Source organism: Geotrypetes seraphini, chromosome 3, assembly GCF_902459505.1.
Source record: "Geotrypetes seraphini chromosome 3, aGeoSer1.1, whole genome shotgun sequence".
NCBI lineage: Eukaryota > Metazoa > Chordata > Amphibia > Gymnophiona > Dermophiidae > Geotrypetes > Geotrypetes seraphini.
Window position 1 is genome coordinate 233,254,231 of NC_047086.1, and position 26,079 is coordinate 233,280,309.

At 44.1% G+C, this 26,079-nt stretch overlaps 1 protein-coding gene across 1 annotated transcript in view; it reads left to right on the forward strand.

The window, feature by feature from the left end:
* LOC117357257 (laminin subunit alpha-2-like) overlaps positions 1-26,079 on the forward strand; it is a 466,835-nt gene that overhangs the window by 1,989 nt on the left and 438,767 nt on the right. The window contains exons 2-4 of the mRNA XM_033937630.1: positions 1,525-1,631; positions 4,513-4,776; positions 13,230-13,410. Coding sequence (XP_033793521.1) covers positions 1,525-1,631; positions 4,513-4,776; positions 13,230-13,410 — 552 coding nt within the window. The remainder of the gene's footprint in view (positions 1-1,524; positions 1,632-4,512; positions 4,777-13,229; positions 13,411-26,079) is intronic.

Below are 26,079 nucleotides of genomic sequence, written 5' to 3' on the forward strand. Positions count from 1 at the left end.
GATTATTTGTGTGCCATTGTCTCCACAGGAGAAAGACATACAATCACATATACAAGGAAGGACGCACACACACACACACACTCACAAAATGGATGGAAATTGAAGTACACAGGGGATACAGAAAGAGTGTCATGGGAATGAAGAAATAAAGAGATGGAAAGAGGAAAAAGCAGACACAGACCTAGATGGAGATGAGAAATAGCCAGACAGAGGAAAATGAGATATTTATTTATTTTTAGTATTTATATACCACTTATAGCCTAATGTGGTTTACATTAAGGTACTCAAGCATTTTTCCCTATCTGTCCCGGTGGGCTCACACTCTAACTAATGAGCAATGGGGGATTAAGTGACTCTCGATAATAGCTTGTGTAAGTTTGGATTGATTGAGTTTAATTAATTTAAAAATATTATTATTAAAAATTATAAAATTAATGGAAAAAATGAGTAGGAGGAGGAGGTTTTTGAGCCAATGAGGTAGCTCACAAGTATAGCCTGCTTGAAAGCTAATGAGCAACGGCAGGAAGGAATCATGAAGCTCTTTCCTCCTTTTCTTATGATATCCTGTGAGCTGAATAGAAGTCTTAACATAAATTTAATTTCTTTTGAGTAGGGAACAAGTCAATATATACCAGGGGTGTTTGGAATGTTGGATTAAGTGACTTACCCAGGGTCACGAGCAGCACAGGGTTTGAACCCACAACCTCAGGGTGCTGAGGCCATAGCTCTAACCACTGTGCCACACACTCCCACATATACACACATGGAGTACAGAGATGGAGGGAGAGACACAAGAAGACAGAGACACAGACAGAAGTGTAAAGGCAGCAGATGCAAAGAGAATCAGGCAGAGACAGAGACAGATATAGATAGAGTAGAACAGTGTTTCTCAACTCAGTTCTGGAACACCCTCTTGCAGTCAGGTTTTCAGGATATCCACAATGAATATGCATAAACTTGATTTGCTTACACTGCTTCCATTATATGCAGATTTATTTCATGCTTATTCATTGTGGATATCCTGAAAACCTGAATGGCAAGGGGATACTCCAGGACCGAGTTGAGAAACACTAGAGTAGAAGCCAAACTAGCTGACAGAGGGAGAAACTCTTTCTTGTGCTAAGTTTTCCTACCTCAGGTTCTGTGCCCTTTGAAAGATCTTCTCAACACAGCTATTTAATTCCAACCCCCTCAAGGTTGATTGGTTCTCAAGAGTTAAGTGAGCCAATCAGCCACTGGAAGTAGAAAGACAGGCTCAAATGTCTTCCTTCTAGTGAGATCATTTACTTTTCCTTCTCTGAGTCTTTTTTTCTCAGGAAAGAAGTACCGTAGTTAGAATCAGTGTACTGGTACTGAAGTTCTGAGTAAGAAAGGACTCAGAGAGAGCTTGACTGAGATAGCCTTCAATTGAGTGTGCTTCCCTCCTAATGAGAGAAGCTTTGGATCTCTGTATTAAGTTGTTTGTGAGATCCTTACTTACTATATATCAGTGGTGTACCAACATATTTTTGTTTGTTTCTTCAGCATGTCTGTGCAATGTGAATGGCTCCTTGTCAGAAACCTGCAACCCTCAGTCTGGACAATGTGAATGCAAGAGAAATGTTGTGGGCCGGCAGTGTGATGAGTGCAAGGTAAGTAACTAGAGCTTACCTGTAAAATTGCTGGTGATTTTCTTGATCGTAGAAACCAGATTTGGAAGCATTTCTCTTCTCTATGCAGCCAACCACTTCCATTAAAGGGAAAACAAAAAGGGATCCAGAAACTCTTCTACTGAGTTAATTTGCATTTCAAGTATTCTTTGCTACTCTCGAAAAGCTCAGCAATCAGGAAACTACATTTCTCCTTTTACCTTCTAGCTGTGGCTCCCTTCAGTTTAGCATAAACTATAAGCTTGATGAGATGATGTAATTCAGGCATTGAATCAATGAAGTGCCAGGTTTCTCACAAGCAATTATAAGAACACAAAACCATAAGATGTGTCATGCTAAGTCAATCCAGAGGTCCAATGAGCCCAACATCAAGGGGCTCATAATCATAATGGAAATACATCTAAAAACCCGCCTAAATTGGCACAGGTCGTCCAAGTGCCGATAATCGAACTGGGTTTTAAATGTATCTCAAAATGACTTAGGCCCTTTCAGTGCTGCTGTACGCCCAGAGCTAAAAGGGGTGTTTTAGGAAGAGTGGTGAGAGTGGGATCTGGGTGGGATGTGGGCCGGACTAGACTTAGTCATACTACAAGTATAACCGAAAATGTAACAAGACTGCCTAGACGGAAATTGTGCGTTGTGACTTAGGCCATGTAAAACCAGGTCTAAGTGCCCAGAAGGTCTCCAGAGTGAGCAGATAACCATTGTAGACACAAAGTACAGACCCCCACACACTCCCCCAGTGATCACTGACCCCCCCCCCCCACTGCCATAAAAATTGGAATAAAAACAAACACATCTGCCTCCAGAACATCAGCAGCTGGCATAAGAAAGCCAAGTAGAGCTGCACAGAGGTGGCTTAAGTGGTCTGGGGGGTGGGCTAGTGAAACATAGAGAGGAGGACCCAGGCACATAAGCCACTCTAACCACTGCATTCATGGTGAAATATGTGCACCCCTCCAAAACCCTTTTGTACTGCCTTTTAGGTATCACCTGCAGCCATAATGACTATTGGAGTGGTAGACAGGTGGGTATTAGTGGTTTTGGGGGGCTCACCATGACCTATAAGGGAGTTCTGGTGAGATGTTTATGTGGCACCCTTTTTGTGAAGTTCACAGCAGTGCTCTGTAAGTTGCCCCACTACTGTGTTCCCAGGTCTGGGTGTCCAGTCCATCACTTTGCTGACCCCTCCCACATTCAAAAGGTCTTGTTCTAGGCGTTTTTGACTTGGACAATTTTTTGGTCGAGAATGGGGTATAAAGATAGACGACTTAGCAGTCTGGACAATCAAACTGCTGGATGTATAATTAGATGACTTTCGAAAAAACAAAATATTTTGGATGTATTTTTCGGGAATGGACTTTTGACACTGCCAACTTTGGGCGACTAGCGACTTAGGCCCAAAACGTTTCTTTTGATTATGCCCCTCTACCCTATTGTTTGTGGACTTTTCCTTCAGCAACTAGTCCAAGCCTCTTAACCCAGATATGTTAGATACCTTTAGCACAGACAAAAGACAATTCCATAGCTTGATCATGCGTTCAGTGAAAAAATACTTTCTCCAATTTGTTTTCAATCTGATATATTTGATTCACAGAGAATCAGTCCCCTGATCTTAGTATTATATGAAAGGAATTGTTCTGTATTAATGAGTTACACAACACGGAAGATCATACCAATCCATTCTATTGCAAATGTTTGATTTGTTTTAATGTTGAATCTGTCAGATTCGGACACTTAGTACCCTCCAGTCCCTTTGCAAATTAAGAGCTGAAAGGGAAACTTCCTCCAACAGAATACCGTATTTTCACTCATATACCGTGCATCCGTGTAAAACGCGCACACGGGTATAGCGCGCGGGAAACTGTAATTTATGTAAAGAAATTTTTATATACTGCACACTGACGTCAGAGAAAGGGCAGGACCGCCGGAAGAGAAGCAGCGTATACGCAGGGCTAAGAGAAGGGGCAGGACCGCCGGCAGAGGAAGCAGCAGGACGACGGTAGGCAGCTTCTACATGATGGGGGGGTGGGGAGGTTGTGGGGGTGCGAGCCGTCCTTCGGGGTGGGGGTGCGTGTGCGAGCGCGAGCGGTCCTTCGGGGTGGGGTGCGAGCGGTCCTGCGGGGTGAATCGGACGTCGGGGGTGGGAACTATGTAAAAAAAAGGGGGGATAACGCACTCACGAATATAACACGCATGGTTATACTCGGTTTGTAAAATCGTGTATAACGCGCGCGTTATATGTGTGAAAATATGGTACTCTCCATGGCCACAGTCCTACTTGCTTGCTGGGCTCTAGCTGATGAACTCACTGAAACCACGTTCCTCACGGGCAGATAGGAGACCACAGCCTATAACAATGACAGGCAGTACCACAGGCAGGGCAGGATTAATCCTACGGTGGTTCACAGACAATCAGGATAATTGAGCCTTCAATCGTAATATAAAAACATTTTAAAGCTCTCACAAGTTGGACCCTCTGTGAGTCTGACTGCAAAGGAAACCAGTTGAGGAAGGAGCAGCAGGTGAAAAGCACTGCTCGATGACTCCTCCTGCCAACTGGAAAACCACACATGTGGGAGAGCGAGGAACAGAAAATGGACTTCTGCAGACATCAGAGGCTCTGGACCCCCGTTCCCCTCCTCCCCTCCTTGTATTGCATATATGAGAGGGCACCTAGTTTGCCTGTGCTTTAATCTTACCCTGGTCATAGTTAAATAATGGGGCCTGTCCACTTGGCTTTGGTGATCCAAGGCAAGACAAAAAGTACCCTGCTGAATTGTAACCAATCATATTGAATCATCTTTTGCATCACCAGCTTAAGTTGTTGTTTCTGAATAACATTCCTTTCTGGTTTCTGAAGCCCAACTGCTGGTGGGACTCAGAGAAGCAGGTGTGTGTGCCCTGTGACTGCAGTCCCACTGGTTCCATTTCACTCCACTGTGACATGACGGGGAGATGCATGTGTAAGCCAGGATTCTTTGGGAAGCGTTGTGACCTCAGCAGGCAAGCATATGAGCGGAAAGGGGCCTCGAGGACTACACAGCGTATTCAGGTCCCTCCTCGAAGATGGAGCTTCACTAGTACAAGCGGGTGCCCCAGGGGCGCTTACAAGCCGAGCTCTCTGGTAATCGCTGGCCTGGTGTGCTCTGCATGGACTGCAGTGCTCTGTGTGTGCATGTGTACAGTAATCAAAGCCCTGTTTGGAGAGCTTTGATGGCTGTATTATAAGCTAACAACTTCAGAAAAAGTTTGATGAATGCATCTGGAACTGTTTTTAAATCAAATTAAGTAGGTATAGAGAAAGATCCATTGCATTACAGTTCCTAGTCAGACTCGTCCTCAAGGCTGAATTTCAACCTGACATTTTTTTGGTTCAAGAAAATAAGTCCTAGAAAGATTTTCAGGGTAGGTCTTTACAGTAAAAAAAATTTTTATTGAACAGGAAGAAAAAAAATAAAAATACAAAGCTATCAAAGATATATCAACAGCCTCCAATTCCCACCCCCTTCCTTATCCCACCTGTCCCCACCCAACATCAAATCTACTGTCCCATAGTCCCCGCTACTACAAGAATGCCATGGATACAGAAATAATGGTCATCTGCCACACAAACCCAAGGCGATGTACTAAGGTACAGTAGTCCAACATACAGAATGATACCCTAGCAAAAACCCTGAGCAGGAAAAGAAACCAGCCAAAAGCCCAACCCTACCCAATAAGAGAGATCCATACAAATGGTCTAGTGAACACTGCAAACAGAGCCCTTTGCTTTTATGAACCCTGAGATATTTGGGGTAGGTCTTAATATAAGCCCTACCTCAAAAAATAAGCCCTAGTTGCCAGCGGCAGTAGCAGCGCTTCCCCCCCCCCCCCCCAATGGTGCTGCTGCTGCTGGTCACGCTGCTTCCATTGCTTCTGGTACTGTGCACGAGCAACGACTGGACTGAACTTCCGGAGGCATCGGAGCTGCCGGACCTGGACCCCGTCTATTGGCAGCAGCTCGAAGAGGTGACAAACGGCAGTGCAGCACTGAACGAGTGTCTGGTGCTCTTTACTCGGCCACTCCGTCTCTGCTGGGGCTGTTGGACACTGTTCCAGGAGCTGAACTGCCTGCTCAACAACATTTTGTTGGCGCTGCAGGTGAGAGGGCCGGAGAATACAGGTGTAGAGTTTTGTCCACTCAAACCTGACCCCAAGTATGCTCTACCATGCTCCCACCATACCTACTTGAAATATCTGTATGATATGCATTCCTGCAAGCTCTGTCCTCATCTGCACAAGCCACAAACACTTTAAAATCATAAGTGCTTGAGGCTTGTGCAATTAAGGCAGAGTTTACAGGAATGGGGCAGGGACAGGGACAAAACTCACGGGGATTGGATGAGGAAATTGAGTTCCTGCGGGAACGAGGACAAATTTGTCCCCATGTCATTCTCTAGGTGCATAACCCCAGGTATTCCATAAATTGCTCGTGTAACTCATAGGCACACCCCTGACCCACCTATGCCCATCCCATGGCCATGACTCCTAGAAGTTACACATCACAGAAATTTTGCACAAGCTTCTAGAATAGTGACTGCCACTTGCATGCACAATTGCCAGTTGGTAAAGGGTTGGATCATTTCACCAATACATCATGCCAGTTATCACATTCTGATGCACAGGTAGTCTCGCCTCTATTTTGTTGGCATCTCCAAAGTTTCACAGCACATCTTTTTAGGAGATCATTTTCCCTTTCTTGCATGACCATATTTCACTTTCACTTTAGTGCACACCGTCCATTAGAATACCCTTTAACACACTTATTTTTACAAGTGTCTCTCAATTTAACACCTTAGGACCCTTGAAGAAGGCTTGTCAGTCGAAACATGGCCCCTGTAAGGTCCATTAGCCTTTTTATGGTCTATGTGGATAAGTTTCTATACTATTTGAAGATATTTAGAAGAAATAAAAGAAAAGTCAAGAACATTGTGTTTTCCACAGCCTGTCTTTATTTGAATCAAACTCACAACCTCAGGGTGCTGAGGCAGCTGTTCAAACCACCTCCACTCCAATTAACACAATTGGCTCCACTCCAATTTAAGCCAATAATTGGCTGTCAACTTCAATTAACATCCAACTGACCTTGTTCTGTTAAAAGAATTCTCCACCAATAAAAAATATAACACTTGAAGGATAAATCTATCTATCTTCTGTCAAAACTTATAGCATTTGAGAGGAACTAGAATTTTATTTTCACAGAACAAATTTATTTATAAGATTAATCAAAAACACCAAATACCCAATACAACCCGAACTAAAACTCCTAGGAGTTATAATAGACAGATGCTGCACAATGCAGTCCCAAATCAACAAGACGACCCAGAAAGCTTTTCTAACCATGAGAAATCTACGTAAAATCGGAAAATTCTTCAACCCAGCACAATTCAGACTAATTGTCCAATCCCTAGTCTTAGGTCTGCTGGACTACTGTAACTCCCTCTATCTTCCTTGTCCAGCCACTATGATAAAAAGACTCCAGACCATACAAAACACCGCCCTCAGACTGATCTACTCACTCAGAAAATATGATCACATAACTACTGCCTTCTTAGACTCCCACTGGTTACCCATACAAGCACGAATTCAATTCAAATTCTACTGCCTATTATTCAAAGCGTTACATGGCTCTTCCCCTTCCTACCTAAACAACCGCTTAAACCAGATCTCCACCTCAAGACACAGAAGAACCCCAAACCCTTTTACCTTTCCCCCACTCAAAGGCACACTACGCAAGAAATTGTTTGACAACCTTCTGGCTACACAAGCAGCAAAACTCAACCATACCATCTCCAATCTGCTGACAACATCGGACGACTTCAAAACATTCCGAAAAGAAATCAAAACCCTGCTTTTCAAAAAATTCATCCAAATATCTTAACCATTCTTCACCTACCTCAAGATATTACGTCCCCAAATAACCCACCTAAACACCTTCCAAGCAAACAGACCCCAAAAATTAGATGGTAATCTTACCTACTCTAACAATATTCTCTTTGTCCATATCACACAGTTCGGCACTGTCATTTTACTATCCAACCCCTAAATCCCCTTAGGAATCTATCCAGCTATCTCTCCTCTGTCAAAAAAAAAAAAAAAAAAAATTGTATCTTCACTGGAAAATGTCCAGTCAAATCTTTTTGTAATCCGCCTTGAACTGCAAGGTATAGGCGGAATAGAAATCCGTAATGTAATGTAATGTAATGTAATTAGGCAGGCAATGCAGAAAGTTCAGTTACAATTTAGGGATCTTTCCACAAGGGAAATGTGCCACAAGATAAGATTTTGTTATAGAAGCAGAATGATTAATTTAAGTAACTCACTCTGATATGGGCCTTGCTGGAAGAAAAGTTCTTCATTTGCAGATGAGAGCACATGGCATCTTGACTGTAGAGGAAAGATTACAGCAAGGGGTGTTGAATGTCCAGGAATGATCCAAAGAGAAAGAGCATAAGCAAATCCCCTTTTTATGGACTTTAGGGGCTTGATGTCCGGTCCAATCACCAAGACAGGAACTCAAGAGTGTTAGCCATTCAAAATTTAGGCATAGTGGCCAATCACAGTGCAGGATTTCAATTCAACCTTTTTCTGTTTCTGGCCGAATGGAGATGATGCGGTATACAAACCTAAGGATTAGATTAGATTAGATCTGGTTTGCTTTCTGGCTGGGCAGCCTTGATTGGATTTTGATAGGGTTTTTGTCAGGAAAGTTTCAGGTGAATGGTTATCCTTTCATTCTTGAATGGTTTAGTCTTTCCTATGCATTTATAAGGTTAAAGAAAATCGTTATCTTGAAGTTTTAGGTCCCAGCCTCTGATTACTAACCCTCCACCTCCCTTTTACAAAACCGACAAGAGGTTTTTAGCACCAGCCAGCATGCTGAATACTCTACATTGCTCGAACACTCGTAGGAATTCTATGACCATCGGAGCAGTGCAGAGCATTGAGCGCACCGGCCAATGCTAAAGACCTCTTGCGTAGTTTTGTAAACGGAGGGGTAAGTATGGTTCATGCAGACTGGGGTAGTTAACACTTTTATCTTGCAATAAAAGATCTGAATAGAAACTATGGCAATACCCAGCCATCCTTTTGTTACCTACTGAATAAGTGCTTAGACAGATGGCCAGCTTGAGTCTCTCAGAAACACACTTTAGTCCATGAAATATTTTATAATCACTAAATCCAGCAAAAATCAACCATATCATATTACAGGTCTATAAATTGGGTGCCCAACTTTGCACACAAACCATAAAGTTTGACACCTAATATTATATAAGGTCCTAAGTTCCTAGCTAGATCCCAAGTAGTAAAACAGATTTTATGTTGCTTATCATAGGAATAAGCAGTGCATATCCCCAAGCCATCTCAATAATGGCCTATGGACTTCTCTTTTAGGAAATTGTCCAAGCCTTTTTTAAACCCTGGCAAACTAACTGATTTCACCACATTCTCCAGGCAATGAATTCTAGAGTTTAATTACATGTTGTGTAAATAAATATTTTTATCTGATTTGTTTTAAATCTACTACTTAGTAGCTTCATCGCATGCCCCCTAGTCCTAGTATTTTTGGAAAAGGCTAACAAGTGATTCACATCTACCCTTTCCACTCCACTCATTATTTTATAGACCTCTATCATATCACCCCTGAGCCATCTCTTCTCTAAGCTAAAGATCCCTAGTTACTTTAGCCTTTCCTCATAGGGAAGTCGTCCCAGTCCTTTTTTTTTTATTTAATAATTTTTATTGGCATTTAAAGTAATCATACACGTATGTAAAATGACATGTCACATAAAAGTAAGGAAGAAAAACAGAACAAAACATTATGAATAACAATTAATCATTAATGCTATCATAGATAAAACAAAAAACAGTATGGTTGTACACTGTATTCAAACAAATCCTCATGGTTTAACAGGCGCGTAACTATAAGATTTCCCATATTTTATTAAATTTGTTTGATGCATTCTTTTTATAATTTTTGTCACCTATCTCTGTACCTTTTCTAATTCGGCTATATCTTTCTTGACATACAGTGACCAGAACTGCACATAGTATTCGAGGTACGGCTGTACCATAGAGAATACAAGGGCATTATAAGCTGCCTTATTCTATAACTGTGTACCCAATTGTGCACCTAACTTGGGCACCATTTATTAAAGATATACTTTTCTTAAAGGCATGTTATCGCAAATGACAGCTCATTATTACTTTTCAGTACTCATGCATGGCTGCAGTCACCTTAGGCTTGTGAACCCTCTCATTGTTTCTAGAGTCCATCAGAGTCCGTGGACAATCTAAAAGAACTATGACTCTTTGGTGTTTTGCATGTTTGTGTATGCATAGATCAAATTTTGATTTTGTATTTTGTGGGATTGATCAAATGTATTATAGTAAGGGGTTATTAGTCATTAGTTCGCCAGTCTCTGGAGGGGTGTCAGAGAAGTTGGGCTTTTAGAGCTGAAAGCCCAACTAATTTGAGCCGAGGAAATAGATTTTGATTTTCAGAATCTTGGATCTTTTGTTTGATCCCATATGACGTGAGATGTCATAATTTGGAGTTGGCACACCATACACTTTTGTGCAATATCCAGATGAATTAGGGATGGGGACATTGTCTTGCAGTTATATTGTTCAATAGACCTCAGCAAAAATGGCAAATTTTCTTGGAAGTCAATCAGGTGGAAAATTGTTTAAATTTCACAGCAAATAAACCTGTTCTTCCTAGGATTTCTGCTGTAAAATGGGAGTAGGCAAACTTGGTCCTTGAGGGCCACAATCCAGTTGGGTTTACAGAATGTCCCCCAATAAATATGCATGAGATCTATTTGCATGTACTGCCTCCATTGTATTTATTTATTCAATTTTCATATACTGTTCTCCCAGGAGAGATTGGAACAGTTTACATGAATTTATTCAGGTACTCAAGCATTTTTCCCTATCTGTCCCAGTGGGCTCACAGTCTATCTAATGCACCTAGGGCAATGGAGGGATATAGGGCTAGATTCACTAAGCCCACCGATCAAGTCCCGACCACTTAGCGATCCCTTTGCGACCCTGACCTGATTCACTAACCTTCCTCCCGATCCGATTCCGATCCGTGCATGCAAATGAGGGATATTGCATGCAAATGTAAGAAGGCAGCGATTCACTAAACATTTTCAGGCACACCGACTGGGCTGGCCGATCCAAAAACAAGCGACTGCTGAGGACCGGTCGCTTGTGCAAAAACCCTGCTCTTTACTGACTCTCCTGATCTTGCCCCTTACCCCGCCCCCCGCTCTCTGCTCCGACTCTCCTGCTTGTCGCCCCACTCTCTAGTCCAGCTCTTCTGCTTGCCGCCCTGCTGAAAAAAGCCTCTTGAAAATGCTGTCATTTGTGTTTATGCTGATTTTCTCGAGTGATTTTGCTAACTGATTTTTTTGCTGGCCCGACTCTCCTGCTTTACAGCTCCGACTCTCCTGCTTGTCGCCCCACTCTCTGGCCTGTCTCTCCTGCTTGCCGCCCCGCTAAAAAAAAGCCTCTCGAAAATGCTGTCATTTGCGCTTATGCTGATTTTTTTTCGAGTGATTTTGCTGATTGATTTTTTTTTGCCGGCCCAACTCTCCTGCTCTGCTGCCCTTCCCTGCAGCACGAGCCTGTGATTTTAACCCGCTTTAAACCCGCAGGCTAAAACCATGGTCTGGTGAGTAAAAAAGTAAAAAAAAAAATATCCCTCAGAAGAGCTTTATCATCCAGCACAATGTTTTAAAGAGCTATTTGATATTGCCAGCGAAAGTAAAAAAAAAAATTAAAAAGCAAACACGGACATCAAACGCATGCACAGTCCATCTACAGGCAAAGAAGATGGTCTGTGCATGCGTCAGGATCGCTTTCAAGCGATCCATGTGGTTGCTGGGGACGTTCCTCCAATCGCCCCCATTTGAATACAGACCTGTTGTGAATCAGTCGGCCTGTCTCGGATCGGACACGGAGCGGAGTGAATCGGGAAGGTTAGTGAATCTAGCCCTAAGTGACTTACCCAGGGTCACAAGAAACAGTGTAGGTTTGAACCTACAGGGTGCTGAGGCTGTAGCTTTAATCACTGCACCACACACTCCCTGCCAATAGATCTCATGCACACTCATTGGGGAAATTCTGAAAACCTGACTGGGTTGTGGCCCTCGAGGACCAAGGTTGGACCCCCCCCCTGTCCTGTATGAATGAATGCGTGCTATGTTTTGTGCATCTCTTCCATACCTGCAGTGACCCTCAAATTCCCCCCCCCCAGCTCTGCCAGTATTTGCAAGTCAAAAAATATTCATTTCTTTAATTTCCTGTGTTTTAAGGATTGTTATGTGTTTGTTTTATTTAGGTTTGCTACTTTTTGTTGCAGAGTTAATATACTTCATTGCTCAATAGTTTACCTTAATGCTCAATTGAGTGCCTTATTGTTCTGGAGATCTTGTCGAGCACTCGTGACCTGGATTGGCCATTGTTGGAAACAGTAGGCCTTCAGCCTGTAACAGTGCGCCTCTCTCCTGTTGCTCAAATAACCTGCATTATTGCTCAATAGTATGTGCTGGGTTTCAATACTATGGGACAATAGTGTGCAGTATCTGAGCACTAATACGTAATATTTTGCAGTAGTTATATCATCTGAGCAAGGATGCATGATACGTATTTTGCAGTAGTGTGCACTATTGAAGACACAGAGCAAAAGCAGAATTTCCTTTCATTTTAAGTTTAAAATAACATGAAACCATGTGGAAACTGCTGTCCTTTCCTACACTCTTTCCAATAAATGCAGATCCCCAGGATCTGCATCCATTTCTTATTTCAAAGTTACATTATGGGCTCCTTTTACGAAGCCGCGTTAGCGGTTTTAGCGCACGCAGCTTTTTTAGCACGCGCTCAATGCTGGCGTTAGCGTCTAGCGTGGCCGGCAGTTTGGCGCGCGCTATTACGTGCGTTAAACTGCTAACGTGGCTTCGTAAAAGGAGCCCCGTGTAGCTAAACAGCTTAGTGCTTACGCAGCTAAGGCAGTGCTGTGTGTTTCTTTTCGCATGGCTCCCTGGCAGCCGCAGGACACCTACTATAATGCTTCTGTCTAAAATATTTCAGGCTGTGTATTTAAAAAAAAAAGCAAAATAAAGTCGTTATATTTGCATAGATTTGCAACTGCTTTCCTCCAGCTCAGCAGAAACAAATGCTTAGTAATTAAAATTTGGGAGCTTTTGGAAGAACCTCAAAGCATAGACAGCAAACGTTGGATCCCACTAGGAATCGCAGGCAGCGTAGAGAAGTGAGAGCATGAACTAATGAATAACCAGTTCCCAGGAGCAATGCTAGTTCCCCCTTTTTTTTTTTTTTTTGCAAAAAGGAATAGGCAGTATCTTTGGGATTAATAATTGGTTAGATAGAACTGGCAGGGAAGGGGATATGAGATACCAGGAACTGGACCTGCCACTAGTTTTTTTTTTTTTTCTCTCTCTCTCTCTATTATTTCTACTGCTATTTGCCTGCTCTGCTCCTAATATTTTCATTGGTTCCTCTTGACAGCCTGAAACCTTTGGCCTCCAGTCATCCAGAGGCTGCGTTCCTTGCAACTGTAACTCCTTTGGCTCGAAGTCATTTGACTGTGATGAGAGCGGCCAGTGCCTGTGTCAGCCTGGAGTGATGGGGAAGAAATGTGACCGCTGTGCTCATGGGTATTTCCGCTTTGAAGAAGGAGGATGCACTCGTACGTAATAAGCACCATTATGAATTGTTTGCATTCAGGTAACATGTTCCACTGAAATAAGAGCCTGACCTTATAGGACATAATACTTCTGGAACAGGTATGCAGTCTGTGTTTTTTGGTAGAAAAGGACATATGTGCAGATGCATAAAAACATCCAGAAGAGATATTACAGAGCCTCAGTATGCCTGTGATGGGCTACTGATTATTTTTTTTTTTAAATAAAAGGGCACTTGACATTTCTGAACAATTGGGTAAAGTAATAAAGCATAATAATTTATTTTGAGGCAGTACAGAGAGATCATGATAGAACAAAGATCAACCAAAGGCCAGTTGCTTTCTTCACATTAGCTCTGTTCATGCTTAATGGAGAAGCTGGTGAGAAGATTAGCAGATGTCAGAGTGCAGAGCTGTTAAAGTGACATAAAATGAGATGGGCACCCTTTAAGTTGGAAAAAAAAAAATAAATAGGAGTAGAAGCAGCAAGGGAGAAAAGCAGTTTTAGAAGCAAAAACGAGCAGAGGAGGGAGACAGAGGAGAGCAGGAGGCTAGGGGCTGGGCGAGAGTTAGCTCCGCCCACCCCCACCGCGTCAGAGGAGTCAGCACCCGAACCCCCATAAAAGGGGGCGGAGCCAACGACGAACGTGGTGCACAGCATCAGGCAAGAGGAGTAGAAGCAGCAAGGGAGAAAAGCAGTTTTAGAAGCAAAAACGAGCAGAGGAGGGAGACAGAGGAGAGCAGGAGGCTAGGGGCTGGGCGAGAGTTAGCTCCGCCCACCCCCACCGCGTCAGAGGAGTCAGCACCCGAACCCCCCATAAAAGGGGGCGGAGCCAACGACGAACGTGGTGCACAGCATCAGGCAAGAGGAGTAGAAGCAGCAAGGGAGAAAAGCAGTTTTAGAAGCAAAAACGAGCAGAGGAGGGAGACAGAGGAGAGCAGGAGGCTAGGGGCTGGGCGAGAGTTAGCTCCGCCCACCCCCACCGCGTCAGAGGAGTCAGCACCCGAACCCCCCATAAAAGGGGGCGGAGCCAACGGCGCACAGCCGTTAGGCGCGCGGCGAAGGCGAGCGGCAAAGGCGCTCGCCTTAGCGAGAGCGCCTTTGCGAAGGGCCTCAAGAAGGGCCAAGTCACTACACCCAAGAGCACAGGGAAGGACTGAAAGGTGAGTTAGTGGCAAGCAGCGCAGAAGAGACGAACACACAAGCAGCAGTAAGGTAAGGAAGAGAAAAGACAACACACACAAGAAAGCAGCAAGGCAAGAAGCAGATACAGAAGGAACAACCACACACAAGCAAAAGTTAGGCAAGGTTGTGCAAAGGCACCAGGCACAGAAAGAACAATCACACAAACAAAAGTAAGGAAAGGTAGAGCGTAGGCAGTCCATACAAAGGCAGAAGGCAGTAAAGCAAGAAGCAGGTGCAGAAGGAAGCAGGCACCGAAGGAACACGTAAACTTATCTGTTTTTTTTTTAAAGTAGTAACCCCGATGGAAGCAGAAGGTAACCAGAAGATGAGCTTTCCAGTGTTCTGCGCGGACTGTCATATGTATGACTACCTCCCCTCGGGGAGACAGTCATACGTATGCAGTCGGTGTCAGGAGCTGAAAAGCTTGAAGAAAGAAGTCAAGCGACTTGAGGACAAGATACAGGAGCTAGAAGGACTTTACACCACGGAGGACCCTACCAGGGCATTTGAAGACTTCAGGAGTGAGAAACACATCGAGAAGGAAGTCAGGGAACTCGAGGAATTCATTGAGGAAGCATACAGGAGGAGGGTGGAAGAGAACGAACTCCAGATGAGAGATGATGCAACACCAACTTGGAAGGGGGAGCAAGAAGCAGATGACCTCAAAGAAGACACCCACAGAAGAATACCACACGAGGGGGAAGAATTGGCTAGTCGATGCCCAGAAGAAGAGAGAGCTAAGCACACCGAGGACATTGACCTGAGACCGATAAGAAAATTGAAGAAGGGAAAGTCAGCGATCCTGGTGGGAGACTCGATATTGAGGCATGTGGACAGCCACATAGCAGGAGGAAGAGAGGATCGACTGGTGACCTGCCCTCCCAGGAGCGAGAACCAAGGACATCGTGGACAAAATTGGGAAGGTCCTGGAATGAGCGGAGACGGAAGAGACCGCAGTAATGATCCACATCGGGACGAATGATGTCAGCAGGAGAGACTACAGAAGAGGCACGCTGATAGAACAGTTCAAGATTCTAGGAAGGAAACTGAAGATGAGGACCCAGAAGATAGCATTATCAGAGATCCTACCGGTACCGAGGGCAGATGTGAAAAGGCAGAAGAACTACAATCAATAAATGCATGGATGAGGAGATGGTGTGAGGAAGAAGGGTTCCACTTCGTGAGGAACTGGACAACGTTCTGGGGCAAGAGCAAGCTCTACAGGAGAGATGGACTGCACCTGAGCGTGGCGGGAACAAGACTTCTAGCAAACAACGTCAAGAGAGGAATAGAACAGGCTTTAAACTAAGAGAAAGGGGAAAGCCGACAGTCGACCTAGCGTCGATGATTCGGAAAAAGGTATCCCGTGAAGATACTAAGGGGAAAAAAGGCAGGGAAGAAACAAGAGACAAATTACAGGAGTCAACTAACCCAGAAGAGGAGGTTAGAAAGCATTGTAGCAAAAGAGAAGACACCAAAGACTGAAGCACAGGGACAAGAAATGAAGACGACAAAATGCCAGGATCTAAACTGCATATATACTAATGCAAGGAGTTTAGAAACAAAAATGGGGGAGCTAGAAGCCATGGCCAATGCAGAGGACATAGACATCATTGGAATCTCTGAAACGTGGTGGAATGAGGAAAACAAATGGGATACAGCACTACCGGGGTACAAGCTCTATCGCCGGGATAGGTCAGGTCAGAAAGGAGGAGGAATAGCCCTATACGTAAAGAAAGCATACAATCGACAAGAATGGACACAGCGGAGATGATCAAACAAACTGGAACGCTATGGGTTAAACTACCGGGTAGGAAAGGGCATGAATAAGATGGGCCTATACTATCGTCCACTCGGGCAAAACTGGAGATAGCGATAAAGAAATGGATGCCGAGATGAAGCGAGAATGCAAAAGTGGTTTACACAGTTGTTATGGGAGACTTCAACTATCCTGGGAATAGACTGGAGTCTTGGAAGCTCAAGATGCGCTAGGGAGACAGAATTCCTGGAGGCTATACAAGATTGCTTCATGGAGCAGCTTGTTAGAGAAACCGACGAGAGGAAATGCCACTCTGGATTTAATCCTAAATGGACTAAGGGGACCTGCAAAGGAAGTGGAAGTAGTGGGACCGTTGGGAAACAGTGATCATTAATATGATCAAGTTCAAGGTTTGAAGTAGGCATACCGAACGGAAAGAGAACCATAGCGACATCTTTCAACTTCAGGAAAGGAAACTATGAAGCAATGAGGGAAATGGGTAAGGAAGAAACTTAGGAACACTTCCAAAAAATGGCAAACAGTAGAACATTGCCTGGTCCTTTTTTCAAAGACACAGTGAGCGAGGCACAAAATCTGCACATCCCCAGATTCAGAAAGGGGTGCAAAAAGGTCGAACAAAAAGACCCAGTATGGATGACTAAAATAGTGAAGGAAGCGATAGGCAATAGAAAAATTCATTCAGGGAATGGAAAAAGGACAAAACTGAAGGGAACCAGAAGGAGCACAGGAAGTATCAAAAAGAATGTCACCGTGTTGGTTCGAAAAGCCAAAAGAGAGTATGAAGAGAGGCTAGCCAGGGAGGCACGAAATTTCAAACCGTTCTTCAGATATGTTAAAGGGAAACAGCCAGCTAGGGAGGAGGTAGGACCGCTGGACGAAGGAGACATGGAAGGGAGCGGTGAAGGAGGAGAAAGAAGTCGCAGAAAGACTCAACATGTTCTTCTCGTCTGTATTTACAAACGAAGACACAACCAACATACCGGAACCTGAAAAAATATTCAATGGAAATCAAGCAGAAAAATTAACATCCATGGAAGTGAGCCTTGATGATGTACACAGGCAGATAGAAAAACTTAAAACTGACAAATCCCCGGGTCCGGACGGAATCCATCCCAGGGTTCTGAAGGAATTAAAGGAGGAGATAGCGGAACTACTGCAGCAAATTTGCAACCTATCCTTGAAAACAGGCATGATCCCGGAGGATTGGAAGATAGCCAATGTCACGCCCATCTTTAAAAAGGGATCAAGAGGTGACCCGGGAAACTACAGACCAGTGAGTTTGACTTCGGTTCCGGGGGAAACTGACGGAAGCACTGATTAAAGAACACATCGATGAACATCTGGAAAGAAACGAACTTTTGAAAAACAACCCAACATGGTTTCTGCAGGGGGAGATCGTGCCTAACGAACTTATTGCACTTCTTCGAAGGAATTAACAAACGGATGGACAGAGGAGACCCCATAGGACATCATATACCTTGATTCCAAAAAGCCTTTGACAAGGTGCCTCACGAACGTCTACTCCGGAAACTGAAGAACCATGGAGTGGACGGAGACGTACATAGATGGATCAGAAACTGGTTGGCGGGTAGGAAACAGAGGGTAGGGGTGAAGGGCCACTACTCGGACTGGATGGGGGTCACGAGTGGTGTTCCGCAGGGCTCAGTGCTCGGGCCGCTGCTATTTAATATATTCATAAATGATCTAGAAACAGGCACGAAGTGTGAGATAATAAAATTTGCGGACGATACAAAACTATTTAGTGGAGCTGGGACTAAAGAGGAATGCGAAGAATTGCAAAGGGACTTGAACAAATTGGGGGAATGGGCGGCGAGATGGCAGATGAAGTTCAACGTTGAGAAATGTAAAGTATTGCATGTTGGAAACAGAAACCCGAGGTACAACTATACGATGGGAGGGATATTATTGAATGAGAGCAACCAAGAAAGGGACTTGGGGGTAATGGTGGACATGACAATGAAGCCGACGGCACAGTGCGCAACAGCCGCTAAGAAAGCAAATAGAATGCTAGGCATATCAAGAAGGGTATTACAACAAGGACAAAAGAAGTTATCCTGCCATTGTATCGGGCGATGGTGCGCCCGCATCTGGAATACTGCGTCCAATATTGGTCTCCGTACCTTAGGAAGGATATGGCGTTACTCGAGAGGGTTCAGAGGAGAGCGACACGCTTGATAAAAGGGATGGAAAACCTCTCATACGCTGAGAGATTGGAGAAACTGGGTCTCTTTTCCCTGGAGAAGAGGAGACTTAGAGGGGATATGATAGAGACTTATAAGATCATGAAGGGCATAGAGAGAGTAGAGAAGGACAGATTCTTCAAACTTTCGAAAAATAAAAGAACAAGAGGACACTTGGAAAAGTTGAAAGGGGACAGATTTAAAACGAATGCTAGGAAGTTCTTCTTTACCCAACGAGTGGTGGACACCTGGAATGCGCTTCCAGAGGGAGTAATAGGGCAGAGTACAGTACAGGGGTTTAAGAAAGGATTGGACAATTTCCTGCTGGAAAAGGGGATAGAGGGGTATAAATAGAGGATTACTGCACAGGTCCTGGACCTGTTGGGCCGCCGCGTGAGCGGACTGCTGGGCATGATGGACCTCAGGTCTGACCCAGCAGAGGCATTGCTTATGTTCTTATGTTCTTATGTTCAAGAAACAAGCATAGGTCAATAATAAAAAAGCAAACAAATAAACAACTTCCAATGATCTCTTGAAGTGACTTTCATTCCCAAAGTGTTTCTTTAATGAAAATTTGAACAATGTTGCATTTATATAGCAACATAATAATGTAGTAAATAACTGCAAATAAAGACCTCTGTGGTCCATCTAGCCTGCCCAGGAAAGTACTAAGATGTACCTGCACACTCTGTGCAGTAGGTTTGTAGCCAGGCCTCAAATTTTTGGGGATTCCAGGGCCCAAAGTGGGGGACACCAAATTTTGCCCTACTTCATGCCACTCTGCTCTTCCTCCCATGACTCCACAAACCTAAGCTAGTGCGGGGGGTGGGGGGGGGGGCAATCCCCAATCCCCAATCCCCATTCCCCATCAGCAGAAGCCATCCTCCATCTGAAGTCTTGCAGTTAATGGCATTTTTTTTCCTGGGCTGTTAATGCACCAGCTACTCCCCCCTGCACTTGCTCTGTTTTTAACATGTAGAAGGGAGGCTCGTGTTTCATGCATGCACAAAAGCCCAGCATGCACAGCGGGTGAGCCTCCCCATGACATGCTCAGTTTCACAAAAAGCAAACATCCAGGCCAGCGTGTCAGCAGCCCAGAAAAACACTGCTAACTGTCAGGCCTCCCATAGCTTTGAACATAATAGGGCTTCTGCTGATGGGGCCTGCAGACCTCCACCAACCCATGTGACAGAAAGCACCTCAGTCTGGGAGAGACCAGGCCCCCAAGGCCTGGCCACTGTGAGTTACGCCCTTCTGTCCCTGTTCTATGCAGGTTACAACCTCCTTGTCTTTCTGAAATGGGAAATAATTATATTTAAGATTTTGCATTGATTCCATCCTCTGTGTTTATGGCCACAATCTTTTGAATTAGCATACATACTTGAAATATAAACCGATCCAAATATAAACCGAGATAACATTTTTCCCCCAAAAAGGAGGAAAAAAAGGTTGAATCAAATATAAACGGATATTAGAAATATGGTTATGGTCAGGAATCATGCCATAATCACTCATATTTGTCTGCTGGGGCTGTTTCGAGTCCAAAAGAGATTGAAGGAGAGCTACAAATATCTTCTTATTTGGGGCCACAACACTAACCAAAGCTTCTCGATTTCTGTCCCACCAGCCTCAACCACACATGCAAAAAATCAGAAAAAAAAAACCCCTGCTTCAAATATAAACCCACAAACTAAAAGTACTATTGTATACAAATGAAACCCCTAATATGCCAGACTCTGCACACCGTACACCACAAGAGAAATAGAAATGCATTTCTTCCTGAACAGTCAAAAATATAAAAACAGCAGATGTAAATTTTCCAAAATTAACATATTTCAATCACTAAATTGAAAATAAAAATCATTTTCCCTACCTTTGTTATCTGGCAATTTTATTTTTCTGAACATCTTGATTCTATCTGTGCTCTTAACGCTATTCCAAGGCCGCTGCTTGGTCAGACCAGTGGTCCATTGTGCCCAGCAATCCGCTCACAGCGGCAGCCTTTAGGTCAAACACCAGTGCCCTAACTGAGACTAGCATTACCTGCGTACGTTCTAGTTCAGCAGGAACTTGTCTAGCTTTGTCTTTCCTCTCCTTCACTTTTTCACTACATCCATATTTGGAACTGATTTTCATATTTGATTTTATTCCATTTTTCTGCCTCCAATTCAAATCTATCTTTCCAGCTCTTCCCCTCTCCTCCATCCATGTGCACCATCTCTTCCCTCTTTTCTTTTCTCTCCAGTTTCCCATCCATGTGCACCATCTCTTCCTGCTCCTCTTTTTTCCCACTTCCCTCCATCCATGTGCCACCATCTCATTCCCTTCCCCTCCATGTACATCCTCTTCCAGTTCCCTCCATCCATGTGCCCCACCATGTCCTTCTCCCCTCCAGCATGTGCTCCCCCGTTTCTCTACTCTCTGCCCCTCCATTCAACATCTCTCCCTTCTTTCTCCCCCTCCACCCCACTCCGGTTCCACCAAATTCTCTCCCCACCCGGATCTGAAGTCCCCTTCACCATGAAAACTAAAAGGAGGTCACCGACAAGGGCATTGATCCTCTTGCGCTGCCTGCAGCCTCCTCTGCACGGTTCCTTTGCTGCAGACTGATCAAGCGGAAGCAGAAAGTTGCTTCAGAGGGGAGATGGACTGCAGCAAAAGAACAGTACAGAGGAGGCCACTGGCAGCACTGGAAAACACTGGCTTAGGCACTTCTATCATCCACTATCCGCTCCCCCCCTGCCAAGACTGACATCACACTTACTGTTCTGGTGTTCAGGAAGTGGATGCCAATGCGTTGTGTAAAGCTGATATGGGGCTTTGAGCATCTGCGCATGCTCAAGGCTTGCTAGATTCCCTTGAGATTCTCAGACAGGGTGGGAACCAGCAGGCCTTAGGCCTGTGCAGACACTCAAGGTCCCTTTCCAGCCCAGCATGGAGTGTTAACGTTGGCTTCCTGAGCACTAGAACTGTAAGTGCAATATTGGTCTGGGGCAGAGGATTGTAGTTAGTGGAGGCTAGCAATTTCGGTCATCAGGGAAGTGTCGGGGGATAGCAGTGCCAGACATCGAAAAGGGGTGGGGGAATAACAGCACTGATCATTGAATGAGGAGGGGAAGAAAAAAAGCACTATCAGTGGAAGGAGACTCGAATATAAACAGAGACCCTCATTTTTGGGCCATTTATTTGGTCCCAAAATCTCGGTTTATATTTGAGTATGTCACTGTTTTTTGTCCCTACCACCTCTAGGCATCCCACCCTTGCCTCCTACACAACTCCATAAAATTGATAAGCAACAATTGAGTTATCTTCTTGTTACTATAAAATGCAAACACCTATTTTCTAGGACATGACAGTTCGACTGTTTTATTTTTCCCCCAACTCGTCTGGTTTCTTTACATTCACCACAGTGTCAGACTCAAAAGGCAGAAGGGAAATGCTTTCTTGATGTCTTCAGAGCGGAAGCGGTCAAACCAGGCAAATAATGAGAGGGCTTAATAATACCCTCCACAGAGACGGAACCAGTTGTAGGCAAGGCCTATTACAGAAGTGCTACAAATCAGAATAAGTGTCTATGACAGTGCACTGCTGTGATCCCTAGTGAGCAGATATGTCTGCCTTTCTTCTTCTTTCTTTTTTTCTGTAGCCCTTTGTGGATGAGGTCAAGCTCGTTCAGTTGGAAAAATGCCTTAAAACTAATGGAAGGAACTTGATACCTCTGGGATTCTAAGGGTTGAAAACGTTGATTCTTGCAGTGTAACCATCAGGTCTCATGTTTAATGGATACTGGTAACAAAGTTGTAACATCTGATTGAGTTATATTCATCTGAAGCAACTTTCACCTTGGGAGATAACAAGCTGTCATGCTGCTATACCAGAAGTTATAATTCAAACCTAATAAAAAGCCAGCTCAGATACATACTTCGAGTGGCAGAAGCATGTTGTGAAGACCTGCGAGGCCCCTAATTAAAAAGGCACAAAGGCAATGTTTCAAAAGTGCTGCAGATCTGTGGCATTTGTAAGTGCTCTGCTGCATGCCCTGGCACCATGCTTGACTGCTCTGAATTCAGTGGAGCTGCATGGACTGCCATGACCCTCACAGTTTCAATGTACACTGCAATTAAAACTCGGTGCACAGTACTGCTTCCTGGAGTGCATGCATTTGTGAGCCTTTCTGCATTCTGTAGTTAGGAATTTCTCATGCCTTGAAGGCCAATGTTCTGAAGAGCATGTGACAATGCTTGCATCGTCTATTACTAGCAGTTAGCATGTGCTTACCAGCTTTCAATACATCTGAAAGTGAAACCTGTACCAATGAGGTTATGAGATGCCAAAGCATGCAAAATGGTTCATTATATGTACATTAAAACACATAAAGGCCATAATTTTACAAGCATGGCCATATGTAAACAATGGTATTTGCATGTGTTCATCACATACATGTAAAAATACCAGCTTTGGTGCTGGAGAAGGATTTTAGGCATGCCGATGGACCGCCAGAAAGAACTAACAAATCGATTCTGGAAGAGATCAAACTGGCTATGTCACTCGAAGCCCAAATTATGAAGTTACAACTGTCTTATTTTGATCACACACCGTCAGACGAGAGAGAGATCACTGGAGAAGGCCATCATGTTTGGGAAGATCGAAGGAACCAGGCGAAGAGGGTGACCTGCAATCAGATGGCTGGACACGTTGAAAACAACCATGGGGATGACGCTGGAGGACCTTTCCGGACTAGCACAAAACTGATTTCTTTTTGGATCTGCAATTCATCAAGTCGCTAGGACTCAAGCACAAGTCCGATGGCACCTAACAACAACAACAACTACTATATATATGTGGAGAGCCACACCATGCAGAGATTTCAAAGGGTGTGTGGCTTGGGTGAGACTAAAACCTTCACATGTATTTCCCAATCTACAAAAGGAAAACATGGGTATAGGGAAAAATGTCCATATTGAGATTTGTAGTACTCAAAGGCTTCTTCTGGCCGAGGCTTTATGTGAGGGATTAAGGGAGTCATTCTCCTTAATCCCATGTAGTTTATACCTTCCTACAAAATAAAACCAAGTTAAAATTATTGAGGAATATCCTAATAGAGCAGCAGGCTGAGCACTAGGGAAACCCAGTTTAAATCCCACTTCAGTTCCTTATGATCTTGGGCATGTCACTTAACCTTGCCTCAGGTGCAAATTTACAGTAGATTGTAAAAAAAAACCCTACTCTAACTGGATAAACATGACTTAAACTACATCCGAAAAGGGTGTGAGCTAAATCCAACATTCCTTCCTTCGACAAGGTTCCGCATGAACGACTTCTTCGGAAAATTGAGAGCCATGGAATATAGGGTGAACTACTCATGTGGATTAGAAACTGGCTAACGGATAGGAAACAGAGAGTGGGAGTAAATGGACAATACTACGGACTGGAAGAACGCACCAGTGGAGTACCGCAGGGCTCGGTGCTTGGACCCGTGCTCTTCAACATATTCATAAATGATCTGGAAATAGGTACGATGAGTGAGGTGATTAAATTTGCGAACGATGCGAAGTTATTCAGAGTAGTGAAGATGCAGGGGGACTGTGAAGATCTGCAACACGACATAACCATGTTCGAGAAATGGGCGACAACATGGCAAATGAGGTTCAACGTGGATAAGTGTAAAGTAATGCATGTTGGTATCAAAAATCCCATGCACGAATACAGGATGTCCGGGGCGGTACTTGGGGAGACCCCCCAGGAAAGGGACTTGGGAGTACTGATTGACAAGTCGATGAAGCCGTCTGCCACAATGTGTGGCGGAGGTGAAAAGGGCGAACAGAATACTAGGAATGATTAAGAAGGGAATCATGAATAGATCGGAGAAGGTAATCATGCCGCTGTATCGGGCCATGGTATGCCCTCACCTGGAATACTGCGTCCAGCACTGGTCGCCGTACATGAAGAAGGACATGGCACTACTCGAAAGGGTCCAGAGAAGAGCAACTAAAATGGTTAAGGGGTTGGAGGAGCTGCCGTACAATGAGAGATTAGAGAAGCTGGGCCTATTCTCCCTTAAAAGAGGAGATTGAGAGGGGACATGATCGAAACATTCAAGATAATGAAGGGATTAGACTCAGTAGATAAAGACAGATTGTTCACCCTCTCCAAGGTAGAGAGGACGAGAGGGCACTCTCTAAAGTTAAAAGGGGATAGATTCCGTACAAACGTAAGGAAGTTCTTTTTCACCAAGAGAGTGGTGGAGAGCTGGAATGCTCTTCCAGAGGCTGTTATAGGGGAAAACACCCTCCAGGGATTCAAGACAAGGTTGGACAAGTTCTTGCTGAACCAGAACGAACGCAGGTAGGGTTGGTCTCGGTTAGGGCACAGGTCTTTGACCTGGGGGCCGCCGCGTGAGCGGACTGCTGGGCGCGATGGACCGCTGGTCTGACCCAGCAGCGGCAATTCTTATGTTCATTCCCTCACACTTTTGGTTACACTAATATGTTCAGATTTGCCATTTATGAATGGAAGCTGTAACATCACAATTCCACGTGTACGTGTCAAAACCAGAATATAGAAGATGCTGGATCCTGCTGATCATTTTGTCAATCTCCTGGGTTCTTTTGTAAACAAGGAAGCAACTAACAGGGAGGAAATACTCCGCAGAATAGAATTCGGTCACTCTTCAATGAAGACCCTCGACAAAGCATTCAAAGGCAAGGAGGTAACAGTACAAATGAAGATCAGACTTATCCACACACTCATTTTCTCAGTGGTCAGTTACGGATGCGAAAGCTGGACAGTACAGAAACAAGACAGAAAGAAGATTGATTCATTTGAGTTTTGGTGCTGCAGAAGGATTTGAGGCGTGCCATGGACCACTAGAAGAATAACAAATCAATTCTGGAAGAGATCAAACCAGCTAAGTCTCTCAAAGCCCAAATGATGACGTTACGACTGTTTTATTTTGGTCAGAGAGAGATCACTGGAGAAGGACATCATGTTTGGGAAGATCGAAGGAACCAGGCAAAGAGGGCAACTTGCAATCAGATGACTGAACACGTTGACAACAACCATGGGGATGATGCTGGAGGGCCTTTCTGGACTAACACAAAACCAATTTCTTTTTAGATTTGCAATTCATCAAGTCGCTAGGACTCGAACACGAATCGATGACACCTAAAACAACTTTGTAAAATGGCAGCTCCCACTACGTGTGTCAGTATATTCACATACAGTTTTGCAATTATGTTAGAAAAGTCCCATGTCGGCAGAACCATTTCTAAAATACCATTGGAACTGAGTGTGTCCTGACCTGGACAATCCTGATTTATGTAAAATGAAGTCCACATGCAGATACATTGATACAAAATCTTCTTCTTGAGGATACATTGTTACAAATGTATCTTCAAATGTACAAATGTATCTTCAAATGTACAAATCTTCTTTGCATCTGGTTAACATCAGCCATTAACTTGCATGATAGACGTTGTATGTCCAATATTCAAAGCAATTTAAACAGT